Source organism: Puma concolor, chromosome E3 (assembly GCF_028749965.1).
Source record: "Puma concolor isolate L17-30 chromosome E3, mPumCon1.1.hap2, whole genome shotgun sequence".
In the NCBI taxonomy this organism is placed as follows: domain Eukaryota; kingdom Metazoa; phylum Chordata; class Mammalia; order Carnivora; family Felidae; genus Puma; species Puma concolor.
In genome coordinates, this window is record NC_141682.1 from 28,653,867 (window position 1) to 28,681,829 (window position 27,963).

The window sequence follows — 27,963 nt, forward strand, 5'->3', positions numbered from 1 at the left end:
ATGCTATGGAAGACAACTTTCCCTTACAAAAGCATAAATGATTTAAGCTCCAAAGAACGATATGAACTTGCCAGGAAAGACATGGGAACGAGGGTGTGGACAGGGAGACCAGACTGTGGGAAAGCCTCAGGCTGAAGCCTGCTTTCTCTAGGGGTGCAGGAGGCTGGGCGGCCCTGGCACAGTGAGCCATGGTGGGGAGAGGACCGTTGATAAAACCAGACAAGGCTGGAGAGAGAGGTGGGGCGGCTCCCACGGGACCCCAAAGGGAGTAGAGTCACCCTAGGTACAGCGGGTAGACTTTGGTGGGTTTTTAGCAGATGAGCAACACAGTTCAAAGTACACCTTAGGAACAATGTCCTGGATGCACAGAGTCACTTGGCAGATGGCGTAGGGTGGGACAGAGTAGACGTGAGGAGATGAGCGAAGAACGTACTCTGCATCCCCACAAGAGATGTGGGCAACCTGGCCAGAGAGGCTGTGGAGGAGACGGAGAAAAAGGGACCAGTGAGTGACATTCTCACTGCTGGGTCAGATGCGAGAAGGGAGCAAAAAGAAGCCTGAGCCAGCCTCTGTCACCTAAGCTCCTCAGAAGGGAATACTAATCTGAATGATGGGGATAGTAAGAGATCACGGAACACTGAATGAGCACCCACTCTGTATGTACTAGGTACTTTGTTATGTCTTTTATATGCATCATCTCAAGACTTAGGAGACAGATACTATCACTAGTCCCATTTTACAGATGGGAAGAATGAGGCACAAAGAGGTTGAAACAGCACCCCTGAGGTTCCAGAGGTAGCACTTGGTAGCACCAGGATTCAACTCTAGAACCCAAATGATTGGAACCCCATGTCCTTGACTACCATTCTAGTGGTAGAATCTGTGATTCTCAACTTTACAAGTATCATCTGAGCCAGAAAATCCCAATGTAGACACTCCCACCCCCACGTACCCAGAGAGGAACCTCACAGTATTCTAGCTGCATAAATAAAGTCTGGAGGCTGAGCTCCACTGATCTGTTGGAGTCTTTATTGCTCTACAAATGCATTATTAATCAGCCACTGGGGTCCTCCCCATAGAGCCTTTTAAATTACAGTCAAATTCCTTGATAATGTTCTGTGTACCTTAATAGTGCGTTTCCTGTGTTCACAGCAATAAACAAGGGGAGGGCAGGAGGCCTGGATAACCAGGGTAAATTGCCCTTTGCGGTCTAGGCTGAGAAAGCAGTGGCAACAGCACCTCCAGATTCTCTGGGTCCCAGCTGCAATGCTAATAAAGTCTGGAAACAGACAACACTGTCAAGCCAGCGTCAGGAGCCCGGACCACGGCTCCTTCAAGCCTGGCCTGGCTGTGTGGCTTCTCTGGGCCTTCAGGTCCCCTTGTCAGGGGCCCCGTGCCTGGAGAGTTTTCAACACGAGTAGGGAGAGCAGAGGCTGCATGTAAGTTGGGACCCATAGGCCACCCAAGGGGGCTTGTTGCCTCCCGAGAGGCTCTTAGCAACTTCCGGGCTACTACACGGGGCAGGGGAAGGCAGGTATGTACCTTGCCTTCTGTAGTTCTCTTCCCAACCTACCACAGCTGAAAGGGCATAGCAGCCAGAGAGCTCACTCTGAAGCAGGGGTCAGCAAACTATGGCCCTCAGGTCAAATCCAGTCCGTGTGTAAACAATGTTGTATTAGAACACAGCCATTCACATTTATCTACATATTATTTACACATCTAGCTGAGCAGTTAAGACAGAGACCTTAATATGCCCTGCAAAGCCCAAGATATTTACTATCTGGCCTTTTATGAAAAGTCTGCCAATCCCTACTGCCAACTATAAATCAGATCATGCCACTGTTCCTGCTCAACAGCCATCACTGGCTCCCTACTACCCTACGATCAAGGCGGACTACCTTATCCAGGCCTCAAGATCCTTTTCTGTGGGACCCTGCCTTAGGCAGACAGTCTAATCTCTGGCACTATCTCTGTGTAGACCTTGAACAAATCACCCAGCCACACTTTGACTTAGGATCCTCATCTGTAAAATGGGGCAAATGAAGAGCAACTCAGTGACTTAGAGTGAGGTTCACATGATGTAATCCAGGTTTGTAGAGGAGCTAATTTTTAAAAAAATTGTAAAATATATAGAACATAAAATTTACCATCTTAACCATTCAAAAAAATTTTTTTTAATGATTATTTTTGAAAGAGAGAGAGCGAGCGAGCACACAAGCAGGGGAGGGGCAGAGAGAGGGAGACACAGAATCGAAGCAGGCTCCATGTTGTCAGCACAGAACCCGTGGCCGGGCTTGAACTCTTGAACCACGAGATCATGACCTGAGCCGAAGTCAGACGCTTCACTGACTGAGCCACCCAGGCGCCCCCCATCTTAACCATTTTAAGTATACAATTCGGTAGTGTTGAGGACATTCACACTGTGAGTTCAACCAACCTCTGGTTTTTTTTAATCGGAAAACTCAAACTGTATGCATTAAACAACAGCTCCCCATTCTCCCTTGTGCCTCTATGCATCTGACTATTCTGAGGACCTCATCTAAGTAGAATCATATGGTGTCTTTTTGCCACTGGCCTATTTCACTTAGCCTAATGTCCTCCAGGTTCATCCATATCATAGCATGTGCCAGAATTTCCTTCCTTTTTGGGGCGCCTGGATGGCTTAGCTGGCTACGTTCCCACTCTTGGTTTTGGCTCAGGTCACGATCTCACAGTTCGTGGGTTCAAGCCCTGTGTTGGCCTCCATGCTGACAGCACAGACACTGCTTGGCATTCTCTCCACCCCCCCAACTGCCCTCCTCTGCTTGTGTGTGTGCACGTTGTCTCACTCTCTCTCCCTCTCTCAAAATAAACTTAAAAAACAATCTGCTTCCTTTTTAAGGCTGAATAATATTCCATTGTAATGTGGATGTACCACATTTGCTTATCTATTTTTCCATCAACAGACACTTGGCTTGCTTCTACTTTCTGGCTCTTGTGAATATGGCTGCTGTCAACATGGATACACAAACATCTTGAAATCTGCTTACTCTTCTCCTGGATATTTACCCAGAACAGAAGGACTAACTTCCATCAAGGACCTCTACAGTACACCGCACACATGGTCATTCGGTCCTCACAAGAACAGTACAAAGGCAGAAGCGTGATTATCATGGCGGTGACCATACAGTTTACTGCCCACACTGGGAAACTCCTAAGAGGAAAAGCGGTGCTATTTGTAATTGTATCAGGGACCACAGTCAGAAATGGGGACATCCCGGGCAAAATGGGATGTCAATCATCAGAGGTAAAGTCACTTGCTCAGGTGGTGGTGAGTGGCCAGCCAAAATTCAAACCCAAGCGGACGGACTAAAACTGAGCACAATTCCACGTACATCACACACCACCCGGCAGCAGTCAGCGATCAGTAGGTGGTGTTTAATGGTTACTGACTCTTCAGGCTGGGAAGGGGGACTTTCAGGGGGTGAGGGATCAGCGGGGCTGAGAAAGACACGGCGGTAAGGTGGCTGCGTTCCATGCCCAGGAATGAGACTGGGGATACGCATGTCCATGCTGAACGGGAACTGGCCACACAGAGGAGAAAAAAGCGCCCAAAGGAAAACACACGAGCCTGCCTCAGACACATCGCCCTGGCTCACAGGAGAGCAGGGTTTCTCAACCGAGACACTTACAGACATCCTGGACTGGAAAGTTCTTGCGCGGCCCGTTCTATGCTTTGTGGGATGTTCGGCAGCATCTGTGGTCTGTATCCACTGGATGCCAGTAGCATCCCCTGCCGTTTATGATAACTTGTGTCTGCAGACATGACCCACTGTCCCCTGGGAAAGAGCACAATCACCCCCATTCAGAACCAATGACCTGGAGAAAGGGCAGAATTGGGAGGCACAGGGTATTCTCCAGGTCAGTGCTACTCAAGGTGTGGTTCTGGAGAAGCAACAGTTTTTAGAAAGGCAATTTCCTGGGGCCCCCGTACACCCAGATCGGCGTCTCTGGGGGCGGGCCAGGGCATCTGTGTTTTAAGGAGCTCCACTCTGTGAGCCAGTATCCATGGTTGTGGAAATGACTTGCTGGGGTCTCAGAGGCTGAGGAAGTAGAGCTGTTACTAATCTGAAGTCTGACAAAAGCTCCTGGGAAGGAAGCCGACCCCTCTAGGAGGATGAAGATGTTCTGGAAACTTCTAACATTCTGTTCGTGACTAACACAGCATAGAACATCCTGCTGTAGCTGGTACAGCATTTGTGCAAAAACAGTTTGGGGTACTTACCAAAATTTCAAGCAGACAAGCCTTCTAACCTACCAATTGCGTTTCTCAGGATGATTCTAACAGCCAGTCTCAACTCAAGGTGCCCAAGAGAATTGAAATTAAGCTCTAATGTCCTGGAGGCAGCCATCATAAGCAGCAAATTAACTTTTTTCTAATGCGTCTAGAATGGTACTAATTATGCACCATTTGGGGGAAAAACGAAAAAAGACCCATTCGGTATAGCAAAAATGTGGCAACAACGTATATGTCCACCGTGAGGGAAATGGCTAGTTCAACTAAGGCGTGGCTATACTCCAGAGTAACCACCAGCCATTACAAAGAATTATACAGACAGTAAGAGACAGTGGGAAAATAAACATTATATTTGGGTGGGGGGGAGGAATTACATAGGCCTCTATCTCCTGACAGGGATACAGGTCTCAGAACAAGACACTTGTCTAAATTAAAAAACCAGCTCCAGAACTATGTATCCATTTCATATGGTTTCTGAGTTTTCCCAGCCCAAACCAGATTCTCTATTTTTGCAAGTTCCAGATCTCCACCTTCGTTTCTTACCACTGATACCCTCTCCTCAGCACAGAACAAACTCTACTTTTGCATCTGTTGAACTTAAAGATCTCAACGAACACAACGTGCTTGCCCTCCCTTCTCAGAGGGGCCTGGTCAAGCTCAATTTTCCCTCGATCTGCCGTGCCGTTTTTTGAAATAATGAGAACATATATTCTCCCACTTGAGTAATTCAAGAAATTACAACAAACACGCTTTCTGCATTATTTGAGCAAGCTTTAAAAATTAAAAAAAAAAAAAAATCTGCTTTCCCTCTCATTGCCATGTCTTCTGACCATCTTTCTCTCCGGCTGCTGCAAACACCCCTAGGGACAGGCTCCTGGCAGCCTCCCACTTACTCAGACAGGCTTCTTGCTCTCACCGCACCACGCTCGGAGGTGAGCTATTAATTTGCACTTTGTGGCTTATCCTTGCTTCTGATTTAGGGCAACATAAACCCTCCTCAAAATTTCGAGGAATAAATTAGTTTACTAATTTCACCATTAAGAGTTTATCAAAGCGAGCACCGTTCCCTAATCCATCACCATTTTCCATGTTTATCTCCTATCCAATTTTTACCACAGGGTTCTATACACATCAATTTGCCTGATGCTTTTCCTACATATGTTTTAAATTACTTTATCATTGTATAAATTTCACAGCCATTAAAAGGCTCTAATACCAGAATGGCTGACATGGTGTTAAAAATTGGATTCAATTCCACGGGGTAATAAATTGTGACCTAAATCCAATCTCTCATGGGTGACTGAAGGATACAATGAAAAATTATTGCTTTGTCATTTTTACACTAACACAAATATACCACGGCCACTAGAAGCCGGTCGAGAAATAGCAAGCAACCTCGGCTGGCTATTTTTCACCCCGGAAAGCTTTGCGGGCAAATCCTGCGGGTCTTGGATGGAATCAGCCACCACCAGAACCAGGTGAATTACCCGACTGCATGGATCTCTTTGCAACAGACAGGTTGCAGCTCGGGGACGAAGTTAAACCGCACGAGGCTCCCTTCTAAGGGCAGGTGCTTAGACAGGCAGCGCAGCAGGGTGGTTACGCCTTTGCCTCTGGAGCTGAAGTCTCTCAGCTCAGAGACTGGCTCCACCACTGAGGAGATGGTATGATTTTAAACAGATTTCCTCCCTCTCTGTGTGTCAATTTCCTGGACTACAGAGCTGTTCCAAGAACAAATGATTCAATATGGCTAAAATGCTTTGGATAGTCCCTGGCATTTAGCAATCCCTAGGTAAAGGTTAGGCATCATTATTTAAGAACAGATTCTTGTACAGAGACCTCAGTGCCCTGTTCCTTTTGGCTGCAGAGAAGGAGAGTAATGAACAGCGAGAGAAAGGTGTTAACATTTCCTCTGCCTCTCCCTTTATCTCTGGAGGAATTGGATCAGTCATTCGACATATTCCAAATGCACATGTACTAAAGGTACCACATAGCAGAGAAGCTAAAACACGGGTTTTGAAGTCAGGCAGAATGGAGTTTGAACCCAGTGTTTGCCACTTGCAAGGGTCACACTGGGCAAGCCAGCTGACCTCACCAAGCCTCAGTTTCCCCAGGTATAAAAAGGGGAGAGGGAACGCACTCTTCTCCAGGGCTGTGGGGAAGGCTCTATGAGATGCATGGAAAGTGTTTTCCTGTGTGCCTGGCACTTAGCAAGTGGCTAGTTTGTTGGGTTTTTTTAATTTTTTTTAAGTTTATTTATTTTTCACAGAGAGAGATAGAGAGACAGAGCATGGGTGGGGGAGGGGCAGAGAGAGAGAGAGAGAGGGAGACACAGAATTGGAAGCAGGCTCCAGGCTCTGAGCTGTCAGCACAGAGCCCGATGCGGGGCTCGAACTCACGGATCACGAGATCATGACCTGAGCCGAAGTCGGACGCTCCACTGACTGAGCCACCCAGGCGCTCCAGCAAGTGGCTAATTTTTTTTTTTAAGTTTATTTATTTTGAGAGAGACTGTGCAAGCAGAGTAGGAGCAGAGAGAGAGAGGAGAGAAAGAATCCCAAGCAAGGCTCTACACTGCCAGCGCAGAGCCCAACACTGGGCTCGAACTCACGAACTGCGAGATCATGGCCTGAGCTGAAATCAAGGGTTGGGTGCTTAACCAACTGAGCCACCCAAGTGCTCCAATGGTACTCAGCAAGTGCCTAAGACATAAGCACGCACACATCCCAGGCTCTGCAAGGGCTGGCAACCCAACAGGACACACACACAGATGAGATTTGGCCTTCAGCTAAGTGAGGACCACAGAAGATTCCAGCGAAACATGTGTTCCAGTGGGGGAACATAGTCTGGGCACCTCATGGAAACTTGGGGAGGGAATCACAGGAGACTTCCAGAAGAAAGCGATATTTGAAGGAACTCCTTACCCTTACCTGCCAAAAACTTTGAGAGAAGAGCAAAATCAACCTGGTTGTGTTGGTTTGTGTAAAAGGGAGGGACCAGCTTGGATACAACTTTCATCCACAGGCATGGGCTCTCTCTTTCTGCACTAGGTCAGTGCTTTCTGGGCCCCAGCTGGCTGACACACAGCCAGCTTCACCCAAGGGAAGAAACGGCGCAGAAGGCCAGAATGCTGCCCTCTGAACTCCTATTCTCTGGCTCATCCTGGGGCGGTTTCAGAGCAAGATACTCCCAGAAGCTGAGAAAAGGATCATAAACTGCCTTGCTGTGGAAGCAGGTCCACCCTGCCCACCCTGGAGGCTTCCAGAACACTCACCATCCGCTGCTGATTTCTAATGGGTGCTTGGTAAGCATCTGCTGGCTGAAGAGAGGAAATAACTAACCTGAAAGACAGTACCTCATTCAGGAATCCAAGGAGGCGGGGGGGGGGGGGGATCTAACAATCAACCGCATAGGTAAGGAGTGAGGCTTACGGAAGACAGATGTGCTGTCAGAGGCGGTTACCGCTGAGGCAGTGGGCGCAGAGGCTGCCTTTCAAATCTTTCAGGTCAGTCTGGTTCAGATGCTTTCCGTAACTGTGCCTTAGCTGCTGAGATCGAAGCAGCCCAGGGCACAGGGCCCGCGTGAATCTGTGTCCCATGCTGGGACGCTACTGCAGGGAGAAGTTCCCTCTGTGCCTTGTGTGTCATGAGAAACAACGGTGCCACAGGAGGTGAGGTCCCCCAGGAGCGGGCAGCCTGAGTCCAGGGCTAAGAGTGTGGGTCAGTCCCCAAAGGCAGAAGGAACACAGTTCTCTGGAGAGAGGGTGCGGCACCTGTCCTCCGTCTCGCCTTCCAGAACCCTGCCTGTCTTTGGGGCTGATCTTCCCCTGGCTGTTGCACGACTTCACTTTGCCCCTCAGAGACACGTTTCCGTTTCATTCTTCTTCACTTAAGGTAAAGACGGGAATCATCTAACCCAGACGTTTTGGGAATTAACACCTGGCTGGGAAGATGACAGACTGACCCTCCTGCTCAAACTCAGAGCTCCCTGGGGAGCAGCACTGTTAGTTCCTCAACCTCCCTACAGCCTCCTCCTGCCTCAGGGCCTTTGCACACAAGGCACCCTAGGCCTGGAATGTTCTCCCTCCCACCTTTCCCCTAGTTAACTCCTCCCACCCTTCAACTCTCAGCCCAACTGACCTGCCACCACATGACTCTGCAGAAATGACGGTCCCTGTTGCAATTCTTTATTCTTGTGATCATCTGATTCATGGATGTACCCTCCCACCTTTCACAGGCTACAAGCTCCATGAAGACAGGGATTTTGTCTCTTTTCCCTCCAAGTGAATCTCCCCAAATCTAGTGCCCAGCACAGTGGACTCTTGATGAACAGCTGTTGAATGAAAGGCCTCAGTATATCCCAAAACTAGAAACTTCCTTTTGGGGTTTGCTCCTAATCTTAGCATGTTCTTCCACAATAAGACCAAACCCATGTCTGACCACCTTTTGTCCACTGCTTTCTGGAAGTCATTCAGGGACAGCCTCTTTGGCTTCCTGGCTCTTTTCCCTCTCTCCATGCATATGGCAGTGTGCCGTTACCCTGTGTCTCTCCGTTCCTTGTCTGCCCGCCACCCCCACTCCTGCCCCCGCCCCCAGGACTGTGAGCTCCGTAAGGTGGGATCTCCTCTCGTTTACTGCATCCCAGTACTTAGCACCATGCTGGGTGTGGGGTAGCTTCTTGAAACGAATTCGCTCACTAAGTGGACCAAAAGAAATATATTTAAGAATGCTAAGGGGAAGAACGCGGATTATCTTCAGGACCAATTTCCAAGGACATCTCTGGGGTACTCCTAAATTCTCACTGAGCTGCAAGAAAGCAAGAGGATGGAGTATCAGGGGTTCATTCGCTCATCGAGCAACAGGTAATTCCTGTATGTACAGCATCATGTCAGGTGCTAGGAGACTCCATGATTCTGCTCCAACGTATCAAAAGGGGAACGTGCCAAGTGTGGAACCTGAATTATTAGCAATCCCAAGTGGCCTGCAACATTCCTGGTGACATAGACTGGTCTGAGGCGTAGGCATCTCTGATCTCCATCCAGGGCTGGGCCAACATCCAGAAACTCAGGACAGTCACTGCGTTCCCAGCCTCCCTCTAGCCTCAAATGAAAGGGAAGCCGATTAGCTCTCCACCAAGCTGCTCCAAGCAGTGGTCCACAAATGTGGGTTATAAACACGCATCCAGTACCGTCTATAGGTGTCATTGTGTGCACACAAGAATGGGGAAAAAAATATCCATCGAACCCTGATCCTCTGGTCTCAAATATGCTCTTTCCGAGGCTGTGGTTTGCAGCTTCTCTCTGCACCTAAACCTTCCAGCTTGGCTTTCAGGCATGGCAGTTAGGGAACAAACACACCCTAATGACAAGTTTTAAAGTGAGTGGCAAAACTGTACAGCTGGCAGAATGTTCCTGGGGGAAGAAGAGGAGGTGGGCGGGAGGTGAAGGGGCCATTTATGATATTTCCCGTAACTACATATTTAGCTTTCTAAAAAGCCTTGTGGGTGGCAGCTGGCTTTCTTTATGATTCCAAGACTGGGACAGTGGTGGGGAATTAACACCACAGTGCTTGAGAAGGACAAGGCATTGCAGGATTGGCATATTGGAACTCACCTCCCAATGTGGGGGGTGGGGTGGGTCTTGAGGGACTGTGGGCCACCACTGCCTGGCACACAGTAGGAGTTCAATAAATTTCTTTGCTGAAAGATCAGGCTTGAGTGGTCATTGTGTTTTGAGGCCAGAGCACCAACTGACAGTCACCCCCAGCTGGTCCACTGGCCAATCCCAATAGCTCCTGCCTGCTAGCAAATCCTCTACTGACCCCAGTAAGAACCTTTCCACAACTGCCCTGTTTTGACTCCTTCCTTAAAAGAGAATCAGATCAGAAGTGAGATTACTTGCCAACTGGTGCAGCCACTCTACAGTATGGAGGCCCCTCAAACAGTTAAAAATAGAACTACCCTATGACCCAGCTATTACACTACTAGGTATTTATCCAAAGGATACAAAAATTCTGATTCAAAGGGACACACGCACCTCTGTGTTTATAGCATCACTATTGACAATAGCCAAAGTATGGGAAGAGCCCAAATGTCCATCCACTGATGAATGGATAAAGAAGATACGGTATATACATATATATACATGTATATACATATACATATATACATATATGTATATATATATACATATATATATATATATATTACTTGGCAATCAAAAAGAATGCAATCTTGCCATTTGCAACTACCTGGATGGAATTAGAGGACATTATGCTAATCGAAATAAGTCCATCAGAGAAAGACAAACACCTTATGACTTCACTCATATGTGGAATTTAAGAAACAGCACAGATGAACATAGGGGAAGGGAAGGAAAAAAAAGATAAAAACAGAGAGGAAGGAAAATTGTAAGAGACTCAAATATAGAGAACAAATTGAAGGTTGGTGGAGGGGAGGTGGGTGGGAGATGGGCATCACGGAGGACACTTGGTGGAATGAGCACTGGGCATTATACGTAAGTGACGAATCACTAAGATCTACTCCTGAAACCAACACTACACTGTATGTTAACGTGAATTTAAATTTTTTAAAAAAGAAGTGACATTATTGAATCATAGGGTAGTTCTATTTTTTTTAAGTTTATTTATTTTGAGAGACACAGAGAATGAGAGTGAGGGAGGGGCAGAGAGAACCCCAAGCCGGCTCTGCACTGCCATCGCAGAGCCCAATGAGGGGCTCGAACTCATGAACCGCGAGATCATGATGTGAGCCAAAATCCAGAGTTGGATGCTTAACCGTCTATTTTAATTTCTTGAAAACCTCCATAGTACCTCCCATAGTGCCTGCACCATGTTGCATTCCCGCCAACAGTACACAAAGGTTCCAATTTCTCCACATCCTCGCCAACACTTAGTGTCTTCTGTTTTGTTGTGTTTTTGGTAATGGCCCTCCAAATGTGTGAAGGTGATATCTTACTGGGCATTTATTCAGAGTTGAAATCAGGGTCTCAAAGAGATATGGGCGTGCCCACGTTCATTGCAGCAATATTCATAACAGCTGGGATGTGGAAATAAATGAATGTCCACTGACGGAGGAAGGGATTAAAAACTGTGGCATATACTTAACAATGGAATACTGTTCAGCCTTCAAAAGGAAGGAAAAATCCTGCCATGTCCAACAGCACGGATGCACCCAGAGGCCACTATGCTGAGCAAACTACGCCAGTCACAGAAAACAAACATGGAATGATGGCACTTAAATGAGGCATCTAAAATAGTCAAACTCATAGAAACAGTGTAGAATGGAGGTCACCAGTGCTTGGGAGGGCAGGGAAGGGGCTTCAGTGGGTGTAAGTTTCAGTTGAGTAAGATTAGGTCTAAGATCTTTCGTACAACATGGCACCCACGTGTACCGATACTGCATTGTACCCTTAATTTGTGAAGAGTGTGGATCTCAGGTTAAGTATTCTTATCATGATAAAATAAAACAAAGTCCTTTAGTAGCATAAAAATGGGGCGTCTGGGTGGCTCAGTTGGTTAAGTGTCCGATTTTGGCCCAGGTCATGATCTCGCATTTCATGGGTTCGAGTCCTGCGTAGGGTTCCGTGCTGACAGTTCAGAGCCTGGAGCCTGCTTGGGATTCTCTGTCTCCCTCTCTCTCTGCCCCTCCCTTGCTTGCGCTCTCTCAAAAATAAACAAACATTAAAAAAAATTTTAAGTAGCATAAAGTTAAAAAAAAAAAAAAGTGAAGTAAGATCATGTTAGAACTGTTCAGTTCCACCATCAGCTCCCATGTCACTAAAAACGACATGTGAAAACTCCCTGCCATGGCCTGTCCTACCCCTGGGGCCGACCCCTTGTCCCTCCGCCCTTGCCACCTGCCCTGCCTAGCCACACTGACCTGGCTACTTCTACAGGCCAGGCCGTCTGCCAGGACTGTTCCTCTCCCCTGTGGCACTGCCCTCACTTGCTGCTCAGAGAGGCCTCTGTGATCAACTAACTCAAGTGTCCCCATCCTGTCCTCTTTGCATTGTCTTCACGACTTCATGACACCAGACAGCAGGCCCTAGACCCACTGGCTCACTTGCCACCTATGGCCTCTCCTTTTAGGGCAGAAGCTCCGCAAAGGGGGCGCTATCGCCTGGCACACCTCTCAGAGTCACTGTCCATCTTAGGTCAGGGGACTCGGTGGCACGAGCTGTGCCAGTCGAGACCCCGCAGGAACAACGCATTCTCTGCATTTGCTCACCGCTATGGGTCAGGTCCTGGAACAAAGGTCGGCCGACTACAGCCCCTGGCTGCCTATTTCGGTACAGCCTTCGAGCTAACAAGACTTTTTGGTACATTTTTAAATGGTTGAAAGATAATCAAAAGAATAACATTTTATGACACATGAAAATTTTATGAAATTCACATTTTGGTGACCATCAGCGAAATTTTATTGGAACGCAGCCAGCTGGTCATTTATTGATCTATTGACTCTTCCACGCAGAATCGAGTGGTTGTGACAGAGACCATATGGCCTGCAAAGCCTCATATTTACAATCTGGCCCTCAATAAACAACACTTGCAGAGGACGGGCTTTCAACAATGCCTACTGAGTGCCCTGTAAGTGAGGGCTGATGATGTTCTCTGGACTCCGCACGGTCTCTTTCCCTCCATGAGAAGCCCAAGAAGCACCTCCGGGACCCGTTTTTTCTGATCCCAGGGAACCACCCCTGAAATACCTCCTCTCTCCTGGGCTTTGTGCCTTCTTCAACAGGAGCCCCGGAAGGGTCTGACTGGGGCCTCTGCAAATCTGGCCTTTTGAAAACCAAATCAGCCCCGGCCACTTAGCCAGACTGCAGGAGGATCTATGCAGTCCTGGGATACGTGGTGCCTTTTAACCTTCCGCAGCTGTTCTCTCATTTCCTCATCATGACGGATACCGCAAAAATCCTGGGCGGGGGTGGGGGGGGGTGTCAGGGTCTCTGGCTGACAGGTGGGGAAACTGAGGCATGGGCCCCAGGGCACGCAGACTGGCCAAACTGACATCCACATGTCCGTCTTCCTCCCGTGCCAGTCTGCCAACCATGCTTTCTAGAAGCCAGCTATGCGTGCTGTGTAGTCATCCCACTGCCCCCGGGATGCAGAGAGATGGACAGCAGACAGCCCTCCCGCAGCTGGCTATGCCATCTGCCACTCTCTGAAGCAGGCAGCCGGCTACCGCAGTCCAGAAGCCCATGTGTCCAGAGCCTCTGGCCTCCCGTAAAGGCTGATGGGTAAAGACCGTTGTCAGCTCCCTGAACGGTTGCCTTTCTATCGGAAACCCCCTTTCTGTCCATCTCTAGCCCTCACACTCGAGCCAGCTTCCCCCGTCAGGTGCAAATGCTCGCAGCCCCGCGGCTGGTCAGCTGACTGCAAAGGACTAGCCCACTGCCTGTCACTCACCAGGGAACTGCCCTGTCACCCAGGGGCTCAGGCCCAAGTTCCTGGTCCAGTGGCAGCCCACCCTACCTCCCAGCTGAGAGCTTTCTCTGGAAACGTCTCACATCTTCCCCAGCTTATTCTCCACCCAAACATGCAGGCTGCAGAAGGCAAAGGCCTTTGGAAGCACGGCTCCACTGGCTTTACCTAGCACTGCAGAGACTGCATGCGGGACAGACTTGGGTGACCGGGGTGGGGGATGGCGGTCCTTCCTCGGGGCATTTTAACTCCAGATGGAGGGAGGCTAGAGGCCTATGAGGCCTTTGGAGGGGGCTTCCTGGTATTTAATTGTTCCAAATGTAATGAGGCATTAAAACCTGCATTACCTAGCACCTGGCACCAGAGTGCCAGCTACAGGTTGAAGAGTCTTTATCAAGGAAGCCATTTATTAGAAAAACTACCTCTGCCCTTCCCCAGGGTCAGTGTCTCTCCTATGGTCAGGGCTTCCCGGGGAGATGTGGTCCAGGAAGACTTCCCTGAGGAGGTGGCATTTGGGCTGAGATCTGGAGGTGGGGGGAGGGGTGGTAGCCAGACAAGGTGGGGTGCCACAGGAAGTCAGCATTAAGGAGGCCTTCTATTCACTCCATTTCTCAATGCTCCCTTCATTTATACCACTGCCAACAGCCTATCCCCCGTCCACACCAAGCATTTTACACGCATGCTCCCACTGCAGCCGGCAATCCTTATGAGGATAGGGTAGGAGTCTTTGTGCCCATCTTACAGATGAGGAAGTTGAGGCACCGAGAGGTTAGGGTCTCACACACCTAGTAAAGGCACAACCGCAATTCAAAACCCTGTGGCTGGAAAAAAACCTCTTTTTCCAGCCCAGGCCACCCTTGGCCTTCCATCTGACATGGTTTCATCTCCATGAAACAGTAGGAGGTCCAGCTGAAGGGACAGGGAGCCCAGCCAATTGTGGGGGCTGCCTGGCTGCAGAAGGGGTTCGGGCGGGTGGCCTGGCGGCTGCAGTGAAAGACCACCACGGGATGATCTCCCACCATCCATGCATCCCCCTCTTGGAGGCTGTGAGCGGACAGACCTCTCGGTGGCTGTGAGCGGATGGCGTAGGGATCCCTCCTCTCCATGGGGACATGCGCTGCCATGCCAGGTGCTGCCTCCAGGAGGCGGAGCCAAGCGGTTAAGTCACAAAGGCAAGGAACGGACCCAAAGATAGCAAACCCGCTCCAGGGGTTCTAGACTCTTCCTTTTCCTTGAGTGCTGCTAGAGTCAAAGGGCCGGGATGGGGGCAGGGGGCGCGAGGAGCAGAAGCCATTTACAAAGTTGACATTCAAACCCCATTTCCTTTCCTCTGGGTTTTTCAGACTCCCTCCCCCCCCCCCCCAAAGAACTGCTTCCCTAATTATACCCAACTTCCGGCAGCATATCGGCTGAAGTCTGGGTGATGTGGAGCTCGGCAACATGACAAACCCCGTACATACATCCGTGTGTGCGCATATGTGTATTTACACACATATTACATCTCCCTCCCCTCCCGCCTCCGTTTCCTCATGTAGCAGGAAATAAAAGGGCCATAGGCTGAAGCTCAAATCCCTCCTAAGCAGAGGGAAATCCGGGTGTCATGGTTTCCAGAAAGGGAATACGATCTCCGTATGGGGTGTAATTACATCTTAGCTTTCTGCAGAAGAATAGTTTATGGCTTAAATGCTATTAATTGTAAGCCGTTTTGTTCCACGGGAAGTTGTTCATTGATAACTACCCAATTAGGGTTATTTTGCAATTAGTCTATTCACAGTAAATTTATTGCAAAAGGGGAGGCTGTGGTGCAGCAAATTAATGCATTGCCGGGCTGGGTGTGCAATGGCTCTTAAATGCCAATCTTATTAACCAGCTCAGAGGTCCCGGGAGGGTGTGCCATGTTGGCTGACGCAGTGGAGTCCACGGGAAACCCCCGGCAAACACGCTGCCCAACCACCCTGGGGGTGTCTCAGCACAGGGTGGGAGCCCCTGGCCGCCACTGGCCACTTCGGCTCTCTTGTTTCCCCATTACCGCCCTCCCTTCTCCTTGCAAGGGCTACTGAGCATCAAGAAATACCGCCTCCAGGCTGCAGGCATCCTCAAGGTCCAACGGTGTGAGCTAAAGTGAAACCTTCTGCCTCCTGACGAGGGAAAGGCTCTTCGACCCGAGTTCCAATCCCAGCTCGACTAGCCACACACCTCTCACCACGTCCTAAACATCTTTCAGGAGCAACTTCCTCATCGATAACAAAGGGCTGATAGCAGACCTGCCTCCCAGGGCTGTTGTGAGGAATCAATGACCTAAGGCACAAACCAGGTGGAAAATACTACTACGTGAGATTAGGATCTAGCAGGGGTACGCGCACTACGGCCCACAGGCCAAAGCCTGCCCACCGCCTGCTTTTGTACACGGAGTCTTCTTGGAACATAACTAAGTGCTCTGTGCACGTATCGCTCACGGCTCCTTTTGCGCCATAACAACAGAGTCAGGTAGTTGGCACAGAGACTGTATGGCCCGCAAGGCCTCAACTGTTTTCTCTCTGGCCCTTTGCAGAAACAGAGGGTTGGCCCCTGGTAGAAGGAGTACCCGGTATTATTTTCACCGAAGGTCATTCAACTCAGGCCTCCGACACTTCTCTGCTGAGTCACGTGCCGGTAAACTGAAGATTCTGGAAACTTCTTCCTCCACTCATTCATCCCTACACCCTATCAGCCAAGCGCCATCAAGAATATAAATGCACACCGCATGGACAGCTCAGACTAGGGTTGAAATGCAAGGGAGAAATGAACCTTTTCTTTTTAAATCTTTCCATTTAAAAGAGAGTAGAGTCGGGGCGCCTGGGTGGCTCAGTCGGTTGAGCGTCCGACTTCGGCTCAGGTCACGATCTCGCGGTCCGTGAGTTCGAGCCCCGCGTCGGGCTCTGTGCTGACAGCTCAGAGCCTGGAGCCTGTTTCAGATTCTGTGTCTCCCTCTCTCTCTGACCCTCCCCCGTTCATGCTCTGTCTCTCTCTGTCCCAAAAATAAATAACCATTAAAAAAAAAAAATTAAAAAAAAAAAAAAAAAAAAGAGAGTAGAGTCCAGATACACGTTCACAACTGAAAACTCAAAAAAGTACAGATAAAACATTGAGGATGAATCCAAGGTTGTCTGCACCCTGCACAAAGGGGAACCAACACTTAAGGGGTTTGCTGCATATCCCTTCACACCTCTTACACACATCGCTCCTGTCTATCTCACCTAAATCCTAAAAAGTGGAAAAAAAAAATTAGGCTCACGACAGTGCTAACGTCACAGGATGGTAGATGAGATGAGCTAACATGAGCTAACAGAATGCTAAGTGCCTCGTGCAGTGCCTGGCACATAGCGAGCACTCCCTAACTGCCTGTCCCTTGCAGGCACTGGAGGAAGTAATACACACCAAGAAACACATGAGATCCGGTCAAGGGCACGAGGTCAGGTGCAGAAATACAATGAGTAACACTTCACACCTTCTGAACCATCCCCCACACCCTGCTGTGCTTATGAACACCTGTTATAGCCCCAACCTCTCCCTGTATCACAGCAAGACATCTGATTTGTCACTGGCCATCAGCACATAGAAGAGTCCGCAGTACAGGGCGGGAAGTGGGGAGAGACAGATGGTGGGAAGGAGAGAGGAAGGAATTTTAGATAGAGAAAACAGGAAGGTTGTTTTTGCAGAGCCTCCCAAGTCAATGTAACCAATTAGAAACCTTTCAAATCATATTCAATTACAATAATATTTGTGTCAATCTTAATCCCAATAGTCTGTGGAGAGAGAAAATGAACCCTATAAATGCGATCACCTCGGATTCCACATCAGCCCTGATTTTGTGTCTTTTACCCATTGCCATAATGACGATTGGCTAAAGCTATAACCAAAGGTAACTTGATTTTTCCAAAGCTTTTCTTATACAAAAGTTCAGAATTCAGACACTCCCAGAAGAAAAAATCTTTTGTGTTGATCAGGGGTTTGGAAAATAGGGTGGTCCCGGGGAGCCGGGGAGGCTCAGTCGGTTAAGCATCCGACTTCAGTTCAGGTCATGATCTCGCGGTTTATGGGTTCTGTGTCTCCCTCTCTTTCTGACCCTCCCCCACTCACGCTCTGTTTCTGTCTCTCTCTCAAAACTAAACAAACGTTAAAAAAAAATTAAGAAAAACAGGGCAAAATAGGGTGCTCCTTCTCAGAAGGTCTGAGAAATGGGAGCAGAACGGCACTGAGCAGGAGGAGGAGTCAGAGCCAGGGCTCGAGCTTACCTTCCAGGGGGCAGAACCGAGTCACCTTCTTGGGCATCAGCAGCCCGAGCTTGTGGCGGCAGTAGGTTTCCCCGATCTCCTGGCGGCAGTGCTTGGACTTGGCACGGGACAGGGCAGAGATGGCCTCCTTGCCCGAGATGTCACACTTGGGGGGCTGGTCGTACTTGATCTCAGGGGAGCTGCCCCCGCTTTTCCTGCTGTGGGGCTGTCTCGGGACATCCTTCCCACGGCTCCCGTTCACGGCGGCTTTCTCACCAGGAGGCAGCACCTCGTTGGTGCCCTTGCCCGGGAACGGATGCCCCTTCCCCTTCTCCTCCTCCAGCTTCCTCTTCAAGAGCTCCTTCTGTCTACTCGGGGCCTTCTTTGCCAGCTCAGGCTGGTGCTTTTGCTTTTGAGTCCTAGGTGCAAAGTTGCTGTTGTCCACATTCTCAAAATCTTTGGGGACGGAGTTCTCATTGTTGCTGTCTGTTCGCACTTTCTCTTTCGGCCGGTGAGAAAAGTAGCCGTCCTGAAGAAGACGGGAGGAAACACAGAGGAGAAATGTCACTGAGCGGTCGTGCCAAGTAGGTTGGCCCCTGGAGAGTGGGGCACATAGGTTTGGAGGTCTGGGCCCCAGTTTCGTGTGATACCTTCGCTATGGGCTTAACTTAAGGTAGACTTTGCTCTCCGGACCTCAGTTTCCCCATCTGGAAATAGAAGGATGTTCCAACTAGGGACCAAGACTTTGAAAAATCTAAATGCTATGTCCATGGACCCCAGTGCTTTGTAACTAACCGCGCCTCCCTTTCAAGTAAGTTTCCTTAATTGTTTCTGCCCCTGGATCCTGGATATTCTGTTCTAGTTTCCTGTTTACATTCTAGCAGAGAGTGCTGTGATGGTTTATTTAAGGGCTGGGAATGTCATAAAAAAGTTATAAGGGGAAAAAATATAGGCAGGATATTATATATAATCTACTGCCTTTGGACATACTCAGAGGTCTACACCCATACGAGAAATGAGGTGGAGCCAGAGTGAACTCTGAGGGAGAGACGTCCTGGCTGTTTTGGAGGAGAAGCACCTGTTGCATTATGATCTTTACAATGAATCCTGGGCGGGGAGGCAAACCTGTAACACTCTTGTGTTTGGGCTCGACTCCTGATGTTTGTACCTGGAGCAGAACTGATTAAGACACCCGGGTGTCAGGAGAAAGGCCAAGAGTCCTTCTGGAGACCATGCCTGCTAGGGATCTTTCCAGGAAGGCCCCCAACTCAGCTTCTCCGTGCCTAGGCGGGCCCTGGCCGTTTTGAGCTCATAGCAAATGTACCATTCAACGAACACCCTGCATCATTTCCAAAACAAGTTGCTTCTGCGTAGAGCCCATTACCGAGGCCTTAACCTGAAAAGAGTACCCACTGTTCCAAAGCTAGATCCAGAGGGGACCTCTAGAGCCACAGACGACGCTAGTTGGCTCCATAAGTCTACCCCCGTTGCTATAGAAACACAATGGCCATCAGTAGCAATTCTGAGGGAAGAATCCCCTTCGGTTTTCCTAAACGTGCCTGTTAACAATTGACGGGGAAGAAGATGGTCGAACGAAACGGCAGAGGTGGGGCTGGGGCCTGTGAGTGGGCTGAAGTGCTCCATGCAGCTCCTACTCTAGCAGGTGGGCAAACTGTGGCCCCTGGGGGCCTAATCCTGAGTGCCATCCACTTCTGTAAATAAAGTTTTATTGAAAAACAGCCACCACTGTTGGCTTATGTACTGTCTATGACTGCTTTCCCGCTCCAACACCAGAAGTGATGGTTGCAATACGATCCCTTTGGCCTGCCTAAATATTTCTATCTGGCCTTTTAAGAAAAAGTAGGCAGACACCGGCTCTCCAGGAGTATGGGCTCAGGAGGTTCCTCTTCCCCTGGGCTTGGTTTACATCCCTGTGCCAACTGTCCCCACATGGCCTAGTAATGGTCTGGAAAAGAAGTCACATATGGCTGCCTCCTTGTTGCCTTTGCCCCATCTCTCCAGGATCCAGCACCAATTTCTCCCGGACATCACTAGTCTTCTCATTTTGCATGTGAGGGAACTGACCGTTCGTGAGCTTGCCCAACGTACCCCAGCTGGCTGGTGGTGAAGCTGGGATTCGGCTGCAGGCCCCATGGCCTGGGTTACCAATTCCCCTACCCACTTGCAAGAAGCTATAGAGCCCCGTGGACCCTCATTCACTCCGGCTCCTTGGGCACTGCAGCCTGGCCTCCAACCAGAGTCCCTTCCCATCCACTCCAGCCCAGCTACGTGGATCTGGAATAGGCATGCCACCTCCAAGGAGCCATCTCAAGTCTGGCCAGTGGCTCATCAGGATGCAAGCAGTCACAAAGAAAGAGGGACGGTAAGTAGGGCCACAAGGCAGCAAGAGCCAGGAGGTAAAGGTGTAGGAAGGAGGAAGCAGCCACGAAGAAGGGAGAGCGGAGTCGGTACTGGGTCCCGGCACAGCTGCTGGTGATACACAAGTCTTCTATCCTGGTCCGTGAAGGGCAAAGTGGCAGCTATGACCCCTACTTCCAGCCTTTCTTCCCTCCCCACACTTCTTCCAAGAAATCACCCTTGCTGAGACTCCACACCTCTGTTCTTATAACCTAAGTGAACCCCCCTGAGTTCCTCTTTTCCCTTCTTCCTGTCCGGAGGCCCTCACAGAAACCCAAGCAGCCTCTCGGCCACATTCTTGAGCACTTTCCACAAGTCACGCACCACAGACTCAGTGGCTCACAGGTATCACTTCCTGGATGCAGTCACCCCATAAGGGTTACTGTCCTTGCCACTTGACACAAAGAGAAGCCGAGGCCTGTCGCTCTAACCTTCCTGAGCACATACCAGGTGCCGGGCACCAAACTAAGTCCTGACATGTGGGGTGCCACTCAACCTTTAAAAACAACTTCCAAGGCAGGTACTGCGCTTCTCCCATCTTACAAAAGATGGGGGGGGGGGGAGAGCCCAAGGATGCTCAGTGGCCTGCCCAAAGTCATCTGGGGGAGGAAGTGAGATCCCACAGGTCTGCTTCTACAACTTGCTACGGCGCACCACCCCTTCCGTTTGGCTGGGAGGTAAACTGAGGAGGAGTGAGCTCCCCCTTGTCTACTGCGGGGAGTGGAGGGGTGGTTTCCCTCTTTGTTCATCTTAGCCCAGGCTGGAATGGAAATGGGTCTTGGGAGGCTGGATTTCCAATAAGGCTCTTGACCAACACTTCAGTTCTTTTTCGTCTCAGCACACGGTAGGGCTGTACTTCCCATACCCTGCAAATCAGGCACAGCGGAGCAACATGCTGCGGCCAAGACAAGCGGAAGGAACCAGGGCACGGTTTGCCACATTCCCCTTTCCTCCATAGCATCCCACCACACTCCTGATGGTGAAGGTCCGGCATCCCCAAGTGAGCCTAGTGTGGAGCGGGGACCAACTCTCATACCTCTTGCACTTTTTCCCTCACTGACTCGCGGGGATCTTTGTTACGGCAGCAGAGTAACTCATCCTGACTGATACAGGAGCCAACCTGGGCTGCTTTCTTCCTCTGAGCGGTCCTCAGATTCAGGAGTCAGTTTTGGGGTGCCTTTTTTCGTTTGGTTTTGCCTCTGACAGAAATTCAGTTCAATGACTACTGCTGTCTGAAAACATGAATTTCAGTTCTGACCCCAAGCTTGTTTTCTAGGAGTTAACAAGAAGGTGGGAGTAAGCAGAAGAGTCTCTGTCTTTGCAGCAATGTGTATCCTCTCTCATCACACACAGCCCAAGTGTTATTCTGGGGTTGCTCTCTTTCCTCATTAAGGGAGGATCACAAGTCTGAGCAAAAAACCTCCATAAGCCACCGATTTCAAAAGCTCTCATTCTCTCTCACTTTCTGGAAGAACTTCTCCAGACAAAACCAGACACAGGAAACACTGCAATCAATGAAGCTAATCTGACCATCAGAGAACGTCTGATTCCTCCAGTTAATTTGTGATATCAGGGCCAGGCGCCACCATCAATTCTAATATAACTCCTGATTAATGCGTCATCTACTCAGAGAGGCTCCCACAATGGGAATGGTTGGCTCTGTGTCACCCTGTGGCCTTCTGCCTGGCCCCAGACGCTCCACAGCTGCCAAAGGAAACCAAAAGATTCCAGGGGAAGAGGGAAGGGAAAGATTTGTCTTCTGGAATGAAGAGTTCAAAGATACTAGACAGCTTCCAGAAAGGTCAGTGAGGGGCACATTCAATGACAACCAGGCATCATTCAGAGGTCTGAGATCTCCTGGCTCATGGAGTCAACTCTACTTTCTACAGTAGCTGATGAATTCTCCCTCGGCTTGTACCCACTCTGTTCTTTTTAAAATTTTATTGTGGTATGAATACTTAACATAGGATCTACTCTCTTAACCAATTTTTAAGCGCATGATGCTACATTGCTACCTATAGGTGTGATGTTGTACAGAACATCTCTAGAATGTATTCATCGTGCGTAATTGAGACTTTATGCCACTTGATTAGCAATTCCCCACTTCTGGCTCCCCCAGCTCCTGTCAACCACCATTTTATGGATTCACTGAGTGTGACTATTTTAGCTGTCTCACCTAAGTGGGCTCATGCAGTATTTTTGTATTTCTGTGACTAGCTTTATTTCATCTTGCATTGTCTTCCAGGTCCATCCATGGTATTGCATATGGCAGGATTTCCTTCTCTTTAAAAAAAAAAAAAAATGTTTGAGAGGGGGAGGGGACATGCATGAGCAGGGGAGGGGCAGAGAGAGAGGGACAGAGAGAATCCTAAGCAGGCTTTGCACTGTCAGCACAGATCCCGATGTGGGGCTCGATCCCAGGGACCATGAGATTGTGACCTGAGCTGAAATCAAGAGTTGGATGCTTAACCGACTGAGCCCTCCCAGGCACCCCAGGATTTCCTTCTTTCTTAAGGCCAAATAATGTTCCACTGAATGTACACACCACATTTTCTCTATCCATCCCTCGATGGACGTGAGATACTGCCTGACCTTCCCAGTAACTCTTCACCTGCACACCAAGGGTCAACAGCTCTCTGCGCTTCTCTTCTTTCCCCAGAGAATCAAGACCCAGACATCCAAATCCAGGTCCCCTTCCCTACAAAAACCAACCGTGGGAGGTTTCTAGGCAGATACAATCAAGATAACCATCCTGTCCTCAGCACTCACATCCCCTCCTACCGTGGCCCTTCATACACCTTGTGTCCTGAATCCTCTCAAACACCCACGGAAGCAGGCAGGAGTAGTCCTAATCGAGGGAAGGACATGAAGGCAGAGGGAGGTTAAACAACCTGACCAAGGTCATGCTGCTAGAAATGAAGTGACTCAAACTCCCTGTGCCTCAGTCACCTCATCTTGAAAACGGGAATGATGACAGTACTTACCTCATGGGAATTTTAGTGAGGATGAATGTATGTAAAACTTCCAGAATGTGCCTGCCACCCAAAGCAGGAAGAAGAATAACCACTGAATCCAGATTAGGTTTGCTACCAATGAGCACTGGGCCTCAACCATCTCACCCCTGACGGTCTCTGCCTGCAGGACAGATTGGTTATTATTTTCTCATTAGGATCAACTAGCTGTGTCCCCTTTATTCTTAACCAGTTCAACACTCTCACCTTGAGTTATTTATGCAAATGCAACCCTTTGACTTAGTTTATTTTAATGTACTTATTACAATGATTGTACATTCAAATGTTTGCTTGAGAGCTTCAAAACTCTAATTGCTCTGCTGATGCCTTACGTCTAGGCTGCCGCTAGAATCCATTTTTATTCTAGAGAAATAATTAAATGCAATAATGTCCTCTATTCTTATTCAACCTTGGGCACGTGTGGAGCCAATTTCAATCAGGGAGAAATATGCTAAACCCAGTATGGCTCCGAGAGGCAGGTTATGTGACCCGGGCTGCTGTTCGGAGGTGAATTAAGGATCCATGTGTGTTTCTCCTTGGTTTTCCCATGTTCCGATTTCAGAGTGGGTCTCTCCTCACCCCATTGACTGAACCTGGGCCCCTTGTTTCTGCTTTAAGGAGGTGGAGGGGGGTGGCTGTGTTTGTTTTACAACTACCCGCTCACTGATACACTGTCACTCTTATTTTTTGTAGAGAAAGAACACTGAACAGGGCGGGAGAAGACCTGGGTGGCTGTTTTGCTTTGGAGACGGTCCAATTTTCTCATCTGTAAAATGACAGGTCCTGTATACGTGTTCCTCAGCGTTCTCTGAATCAGCCACTAATCAACACGACTGACTCACAAAGTTCTGCCATTCCAGCTCAATGAGAAGTCATTCGTGGACTGTATGAGATCAGGGACTGAGAAAGAGATGGATACTCCCAAGGGCATCATGTCTCCTTCCTGACTCATTCTTGATTATTGTGTCCAGGGGCCCTTGGGCCTGGGAGGCATCATTTCACCTCTCTGTGCCTCAGTTCCCTCATCCGACCCGGGGGGCTGAGGCTGGCACTGTCCTCCCAGGAACCAAATTGACGAAACACAGAACACAGGGCTCGACACATGCCAGGTGCCGAGGAAACATGCCATCTATTAGAAAATACACATATGGCACTTACATGTCCGAAGCTCTATCCCAAGCCCCTCTGCACGTACCAGTTCCCGTAATCCTCGTGATGACCCTATCAAGAAGATGCTCCATTTCTCTCCCTGTGTTTTGGATGGGAGCACTAAGGTTCAGGGATGTTACGTGTCTGAATCTAGATCTAGGAAGGGGAGGAGCCAGGATTTGAACCCAGGTAGTCGGGGTCCAGTGGTCATGCCCGCCAAAACCACACTGCCTCTCAGCAGCTATTAGGAGTAGAGATGATGTCAAAGGGACAAGCTGTCCCACCCGCTTGCTCATCACGACCAGTTTATGGCTTCCTTTTGTGCCATGTAGACGCAGAGCCAGATGACTGGTGGTTTGCTGTTGAACCCAGTGTCTGAGGCTTCATTCCCATCACCAGGGTGACCGAGGCCACTGGGAGGGCCACTGGGGGAGAAGCCCACACCTGCTTCCAAAAGGACCTCAATGCCAAGGTAGGTGAATGGTGGAGGGGCAGTGTGCATGGTCGTACCCAGTTCGAATACGCAAGTACCCAGGCTGCCAATGCAAATAGACCTAACCCAGGCCTCTCGCCCAAGCTCGTTGGCATGCACTGCACATGGCTTGGCTGGCCAGTACTGAGAAGCCCGTGGGCCATGATGGGCATGGGCAGGCCCTTCTTTAACAGAACCCTAAATAATAAGCCTGGTGCGAATTCAGTTCAGCGAATTGAGTTATGTTAACAGGAAACACAGCATGGGATAAGGAAGGAGGGCACTGGATGGATGGAGCTGGCTTGGAATCCAGCCCTCACCCCTTAACCCCAGGAAAGGCCAAGATTTACCCCTCAGAGCCTTAATTTTCTGATTTACAAAAAAGGGGGTAAGGGGACCTACTTTGCAACGGTGAGACAGAGAGTAAGTAATATGGCACACTGATATTTAATTCTATTTAACAAAAGAATATTTAGCATGGTGCTTGATATATATTCAGCACTTAGTAAGTTGCAGCAGGAGGACATTTTTAGCTGGTACCTCGCTGTCATTTAATGAGCAAGCCCTAAGTCTTGGGTAAAGACAGGGACGTGAGGCATAGTGCATTCAGATCTGACCTCTGCCATTTGCTCAGCGGGTGGCTCTGGGCACAACACCGCGTGACCTTCACTTTCCCTGTCTGTAAAATGGACCTAACTAGCACCTCCCTCATGCAGGCCTCTCTGAGAGTTAAGAGAGTTAATATACATCATGCGTTTAGCAATAAGGCCAAGAGCTTAAGAAGTATTACCTGTAATTCATTACAATGGAGTCGACGCTTACAATGGTGGTCTAACGTGGTGGTTCTCCAAGTGTGGTCTGGGGATTCCTGCGGGTCCCTGAGACCCTTCTGAGTCATCTCCAGGTCCTTATTTCCATCAAAATACAAAGACATCCTGTTCCCTTTTTCTCTCATTCTCTCACAAGCACCTAGTAGAATTTTCCAGAGGCCACACGAGGTGTGAAATCACAGCAGATTGAAAGCTGGAGCAAATGTGAGAATCCAGCAGACATCACAGAGATTTGCAAAAATGCAAAACAATGCCCCTTTTCACGAAATGTGTTTTTGTTGTGGAAAACATACCTATTTTTCAGACTTGTGCAGTCTGTATGTTTACTTGTGCAGACATGTTATGGGGGATCATTGGCATTTTAAGTAAACTAGTAAACATTTTAAGAGTGCCTTAGTTTAAATTTCAATATACAGGGAATAATTGATAATCTATAAAATCTATGTAAACCAAAGCTCTCTGAGAGTCTACAACGTTTTGAAAATATATGGGGGTCCTCAGACCAACAAGTTTGAGAATGCTGGCGTAATACATACTTGCGATTCTAAATATCCTCTCATGACTGAAATTAAAGGCGTAGGACTTTTTTCAGTTCCGTTGTTTCCCTATATGCCAAGCCTTTGGATTTATACTTTACTTACACACACGATAAATACACGTAAGATAGAAATCTAGGTCAAGTGGAAACAGGGTGCTGTTAAATACTTTTAGAGGGAGAGAGGCAGCAGGAATCCAGATCCCTGAAGCCCCGGAACTATCTTCTGGGAAGGAAAGCGACCTGCTGAGAAAGATTTCTCCTTGACCAAATTGAGATCGGCTTCCTGTGAGCCCCTTCTCAACTAGGCCTCAACCTTGGCCTATAAAGCCTGGAACCAGCAGTGACACAGTTTCTGACAGCTCAAGGCCACATTCTGAGGATGATACCCTCTCCCTCCCGCTGTGTCGTGCCTACCTGAGAAAACTCAGGGCTGCCAGAAGCATTTAGTTGGTTCTAGCCAACCCCTGAAGACAGGGTTCCTGTGTCCCCGCCTCCTTGGGAGGGTAGGAGCAAACCTGGACACATGCCAGTTAGCAAACCCAGGTGGGTTTCATATAGACTGATTCCCTCTTCCTGCGCTTCGCCGTTTTTCTGTTCCCTGACTTCACTGAGCCCCTCCCCCCACCCCACCCCTGGCAGTGAACCCTCCCCCCTAGCATTCCTTCATTCTCCCCTTAAATTTTTTTAATGTTTGTTTACTTTTGAGAAATAGAGAGAGAGAGAGCGCGCGTGCGCGCCTGTGAGTGGCAGATGGGCTGAGAGAGAGGGAGACCAGAATCCAAAGCAGGCTCCAGGATCTGAGCTGTCAGCACAGAACCCAACGCAGGGCTCAAAACCACGAACTGTGAAATCGTGACCTGAGCTGAAGTCAGATGCTTAAAAGACTGAGCCACCCAGGCTCCCCACATTCTCCTTTTAAAATGCCCAGTCACCTCTGTAGCATTCGAGGTGCAGTCCAGTTCACGCTCGACTCCTTACCCTACTGTCACAGTATTATTACCAATTAAAATCTGTCCTCATGGCTTTGTCTACCGCGGATACTGCCCAAGCCACACGGCCTGGACCTCAACCCTGTACGCAATACCTCATCCAGCGAGGACCGGACTCCAGTACGCGAGTCCAGCAGAAGCGTGCTCAGAGCCCAACACAAGCTGGGCCCACAAGCTTCTTCCAGTTCCACCAGGCATTGGAACGGGGCAGCGGTGGCTGGGGAAGATCTGAACCTACCTCTTCTGGCTGTTCATGTGTCGGACAGTACGAGACCCAGACGTGTAGGCAGAAAGATGGAGGGGTAGGAAATGATGGCAGAGGTGGGGCAGGACCAGAGGAAGAGGGAGGCAGTGCAGCAAACAGGGGCAGGCTAACAGGGACCACCTGTGATGACGCACCAGGCACCGCGCTACGCACTCCCCTTGGGACAGCCTATCCCTTCCTCCAAACAGGCCCAGCAAGCACGTCAGGGGTCAGCCCCCTACAACGCACTGCCATCTCTGTCTCTGAAGCTCTACTGGGACACAGCCACGCCCGCCAGAGGCAGAATGGCCCGCCAAAGCTGAAATCCAGCCTTTGTAGA

The 27,963-nt window shown here is 49.2% G+C and overlaps 1 protein-coding gene across 3 annotated transcripts in view; it reads right to left on the reverse strand.

Moving 5' to 3' along the window:
• XYLT1 (xylosyltransferase 1) overlaps positions 1-27,963 on the reverse strand; it is a 313,363-nt gene that overhangs the window by 123,600 nt on the left and 161,800 nt on the right. For all 3 annotated transcript variants that reach the window (XM_086692976.1, XM_086692977.1, XM_086692978.1), the window contains one exon: positions 17,994-18,501. In XM_086692976.1, coding sequence (XP_086549102.1) covers positions 17,994-18,501 — 508 coding nt within the window. The remainder of the gene's footprint in view (positions 1-17,993; positions 18,502-27,963) is intronic.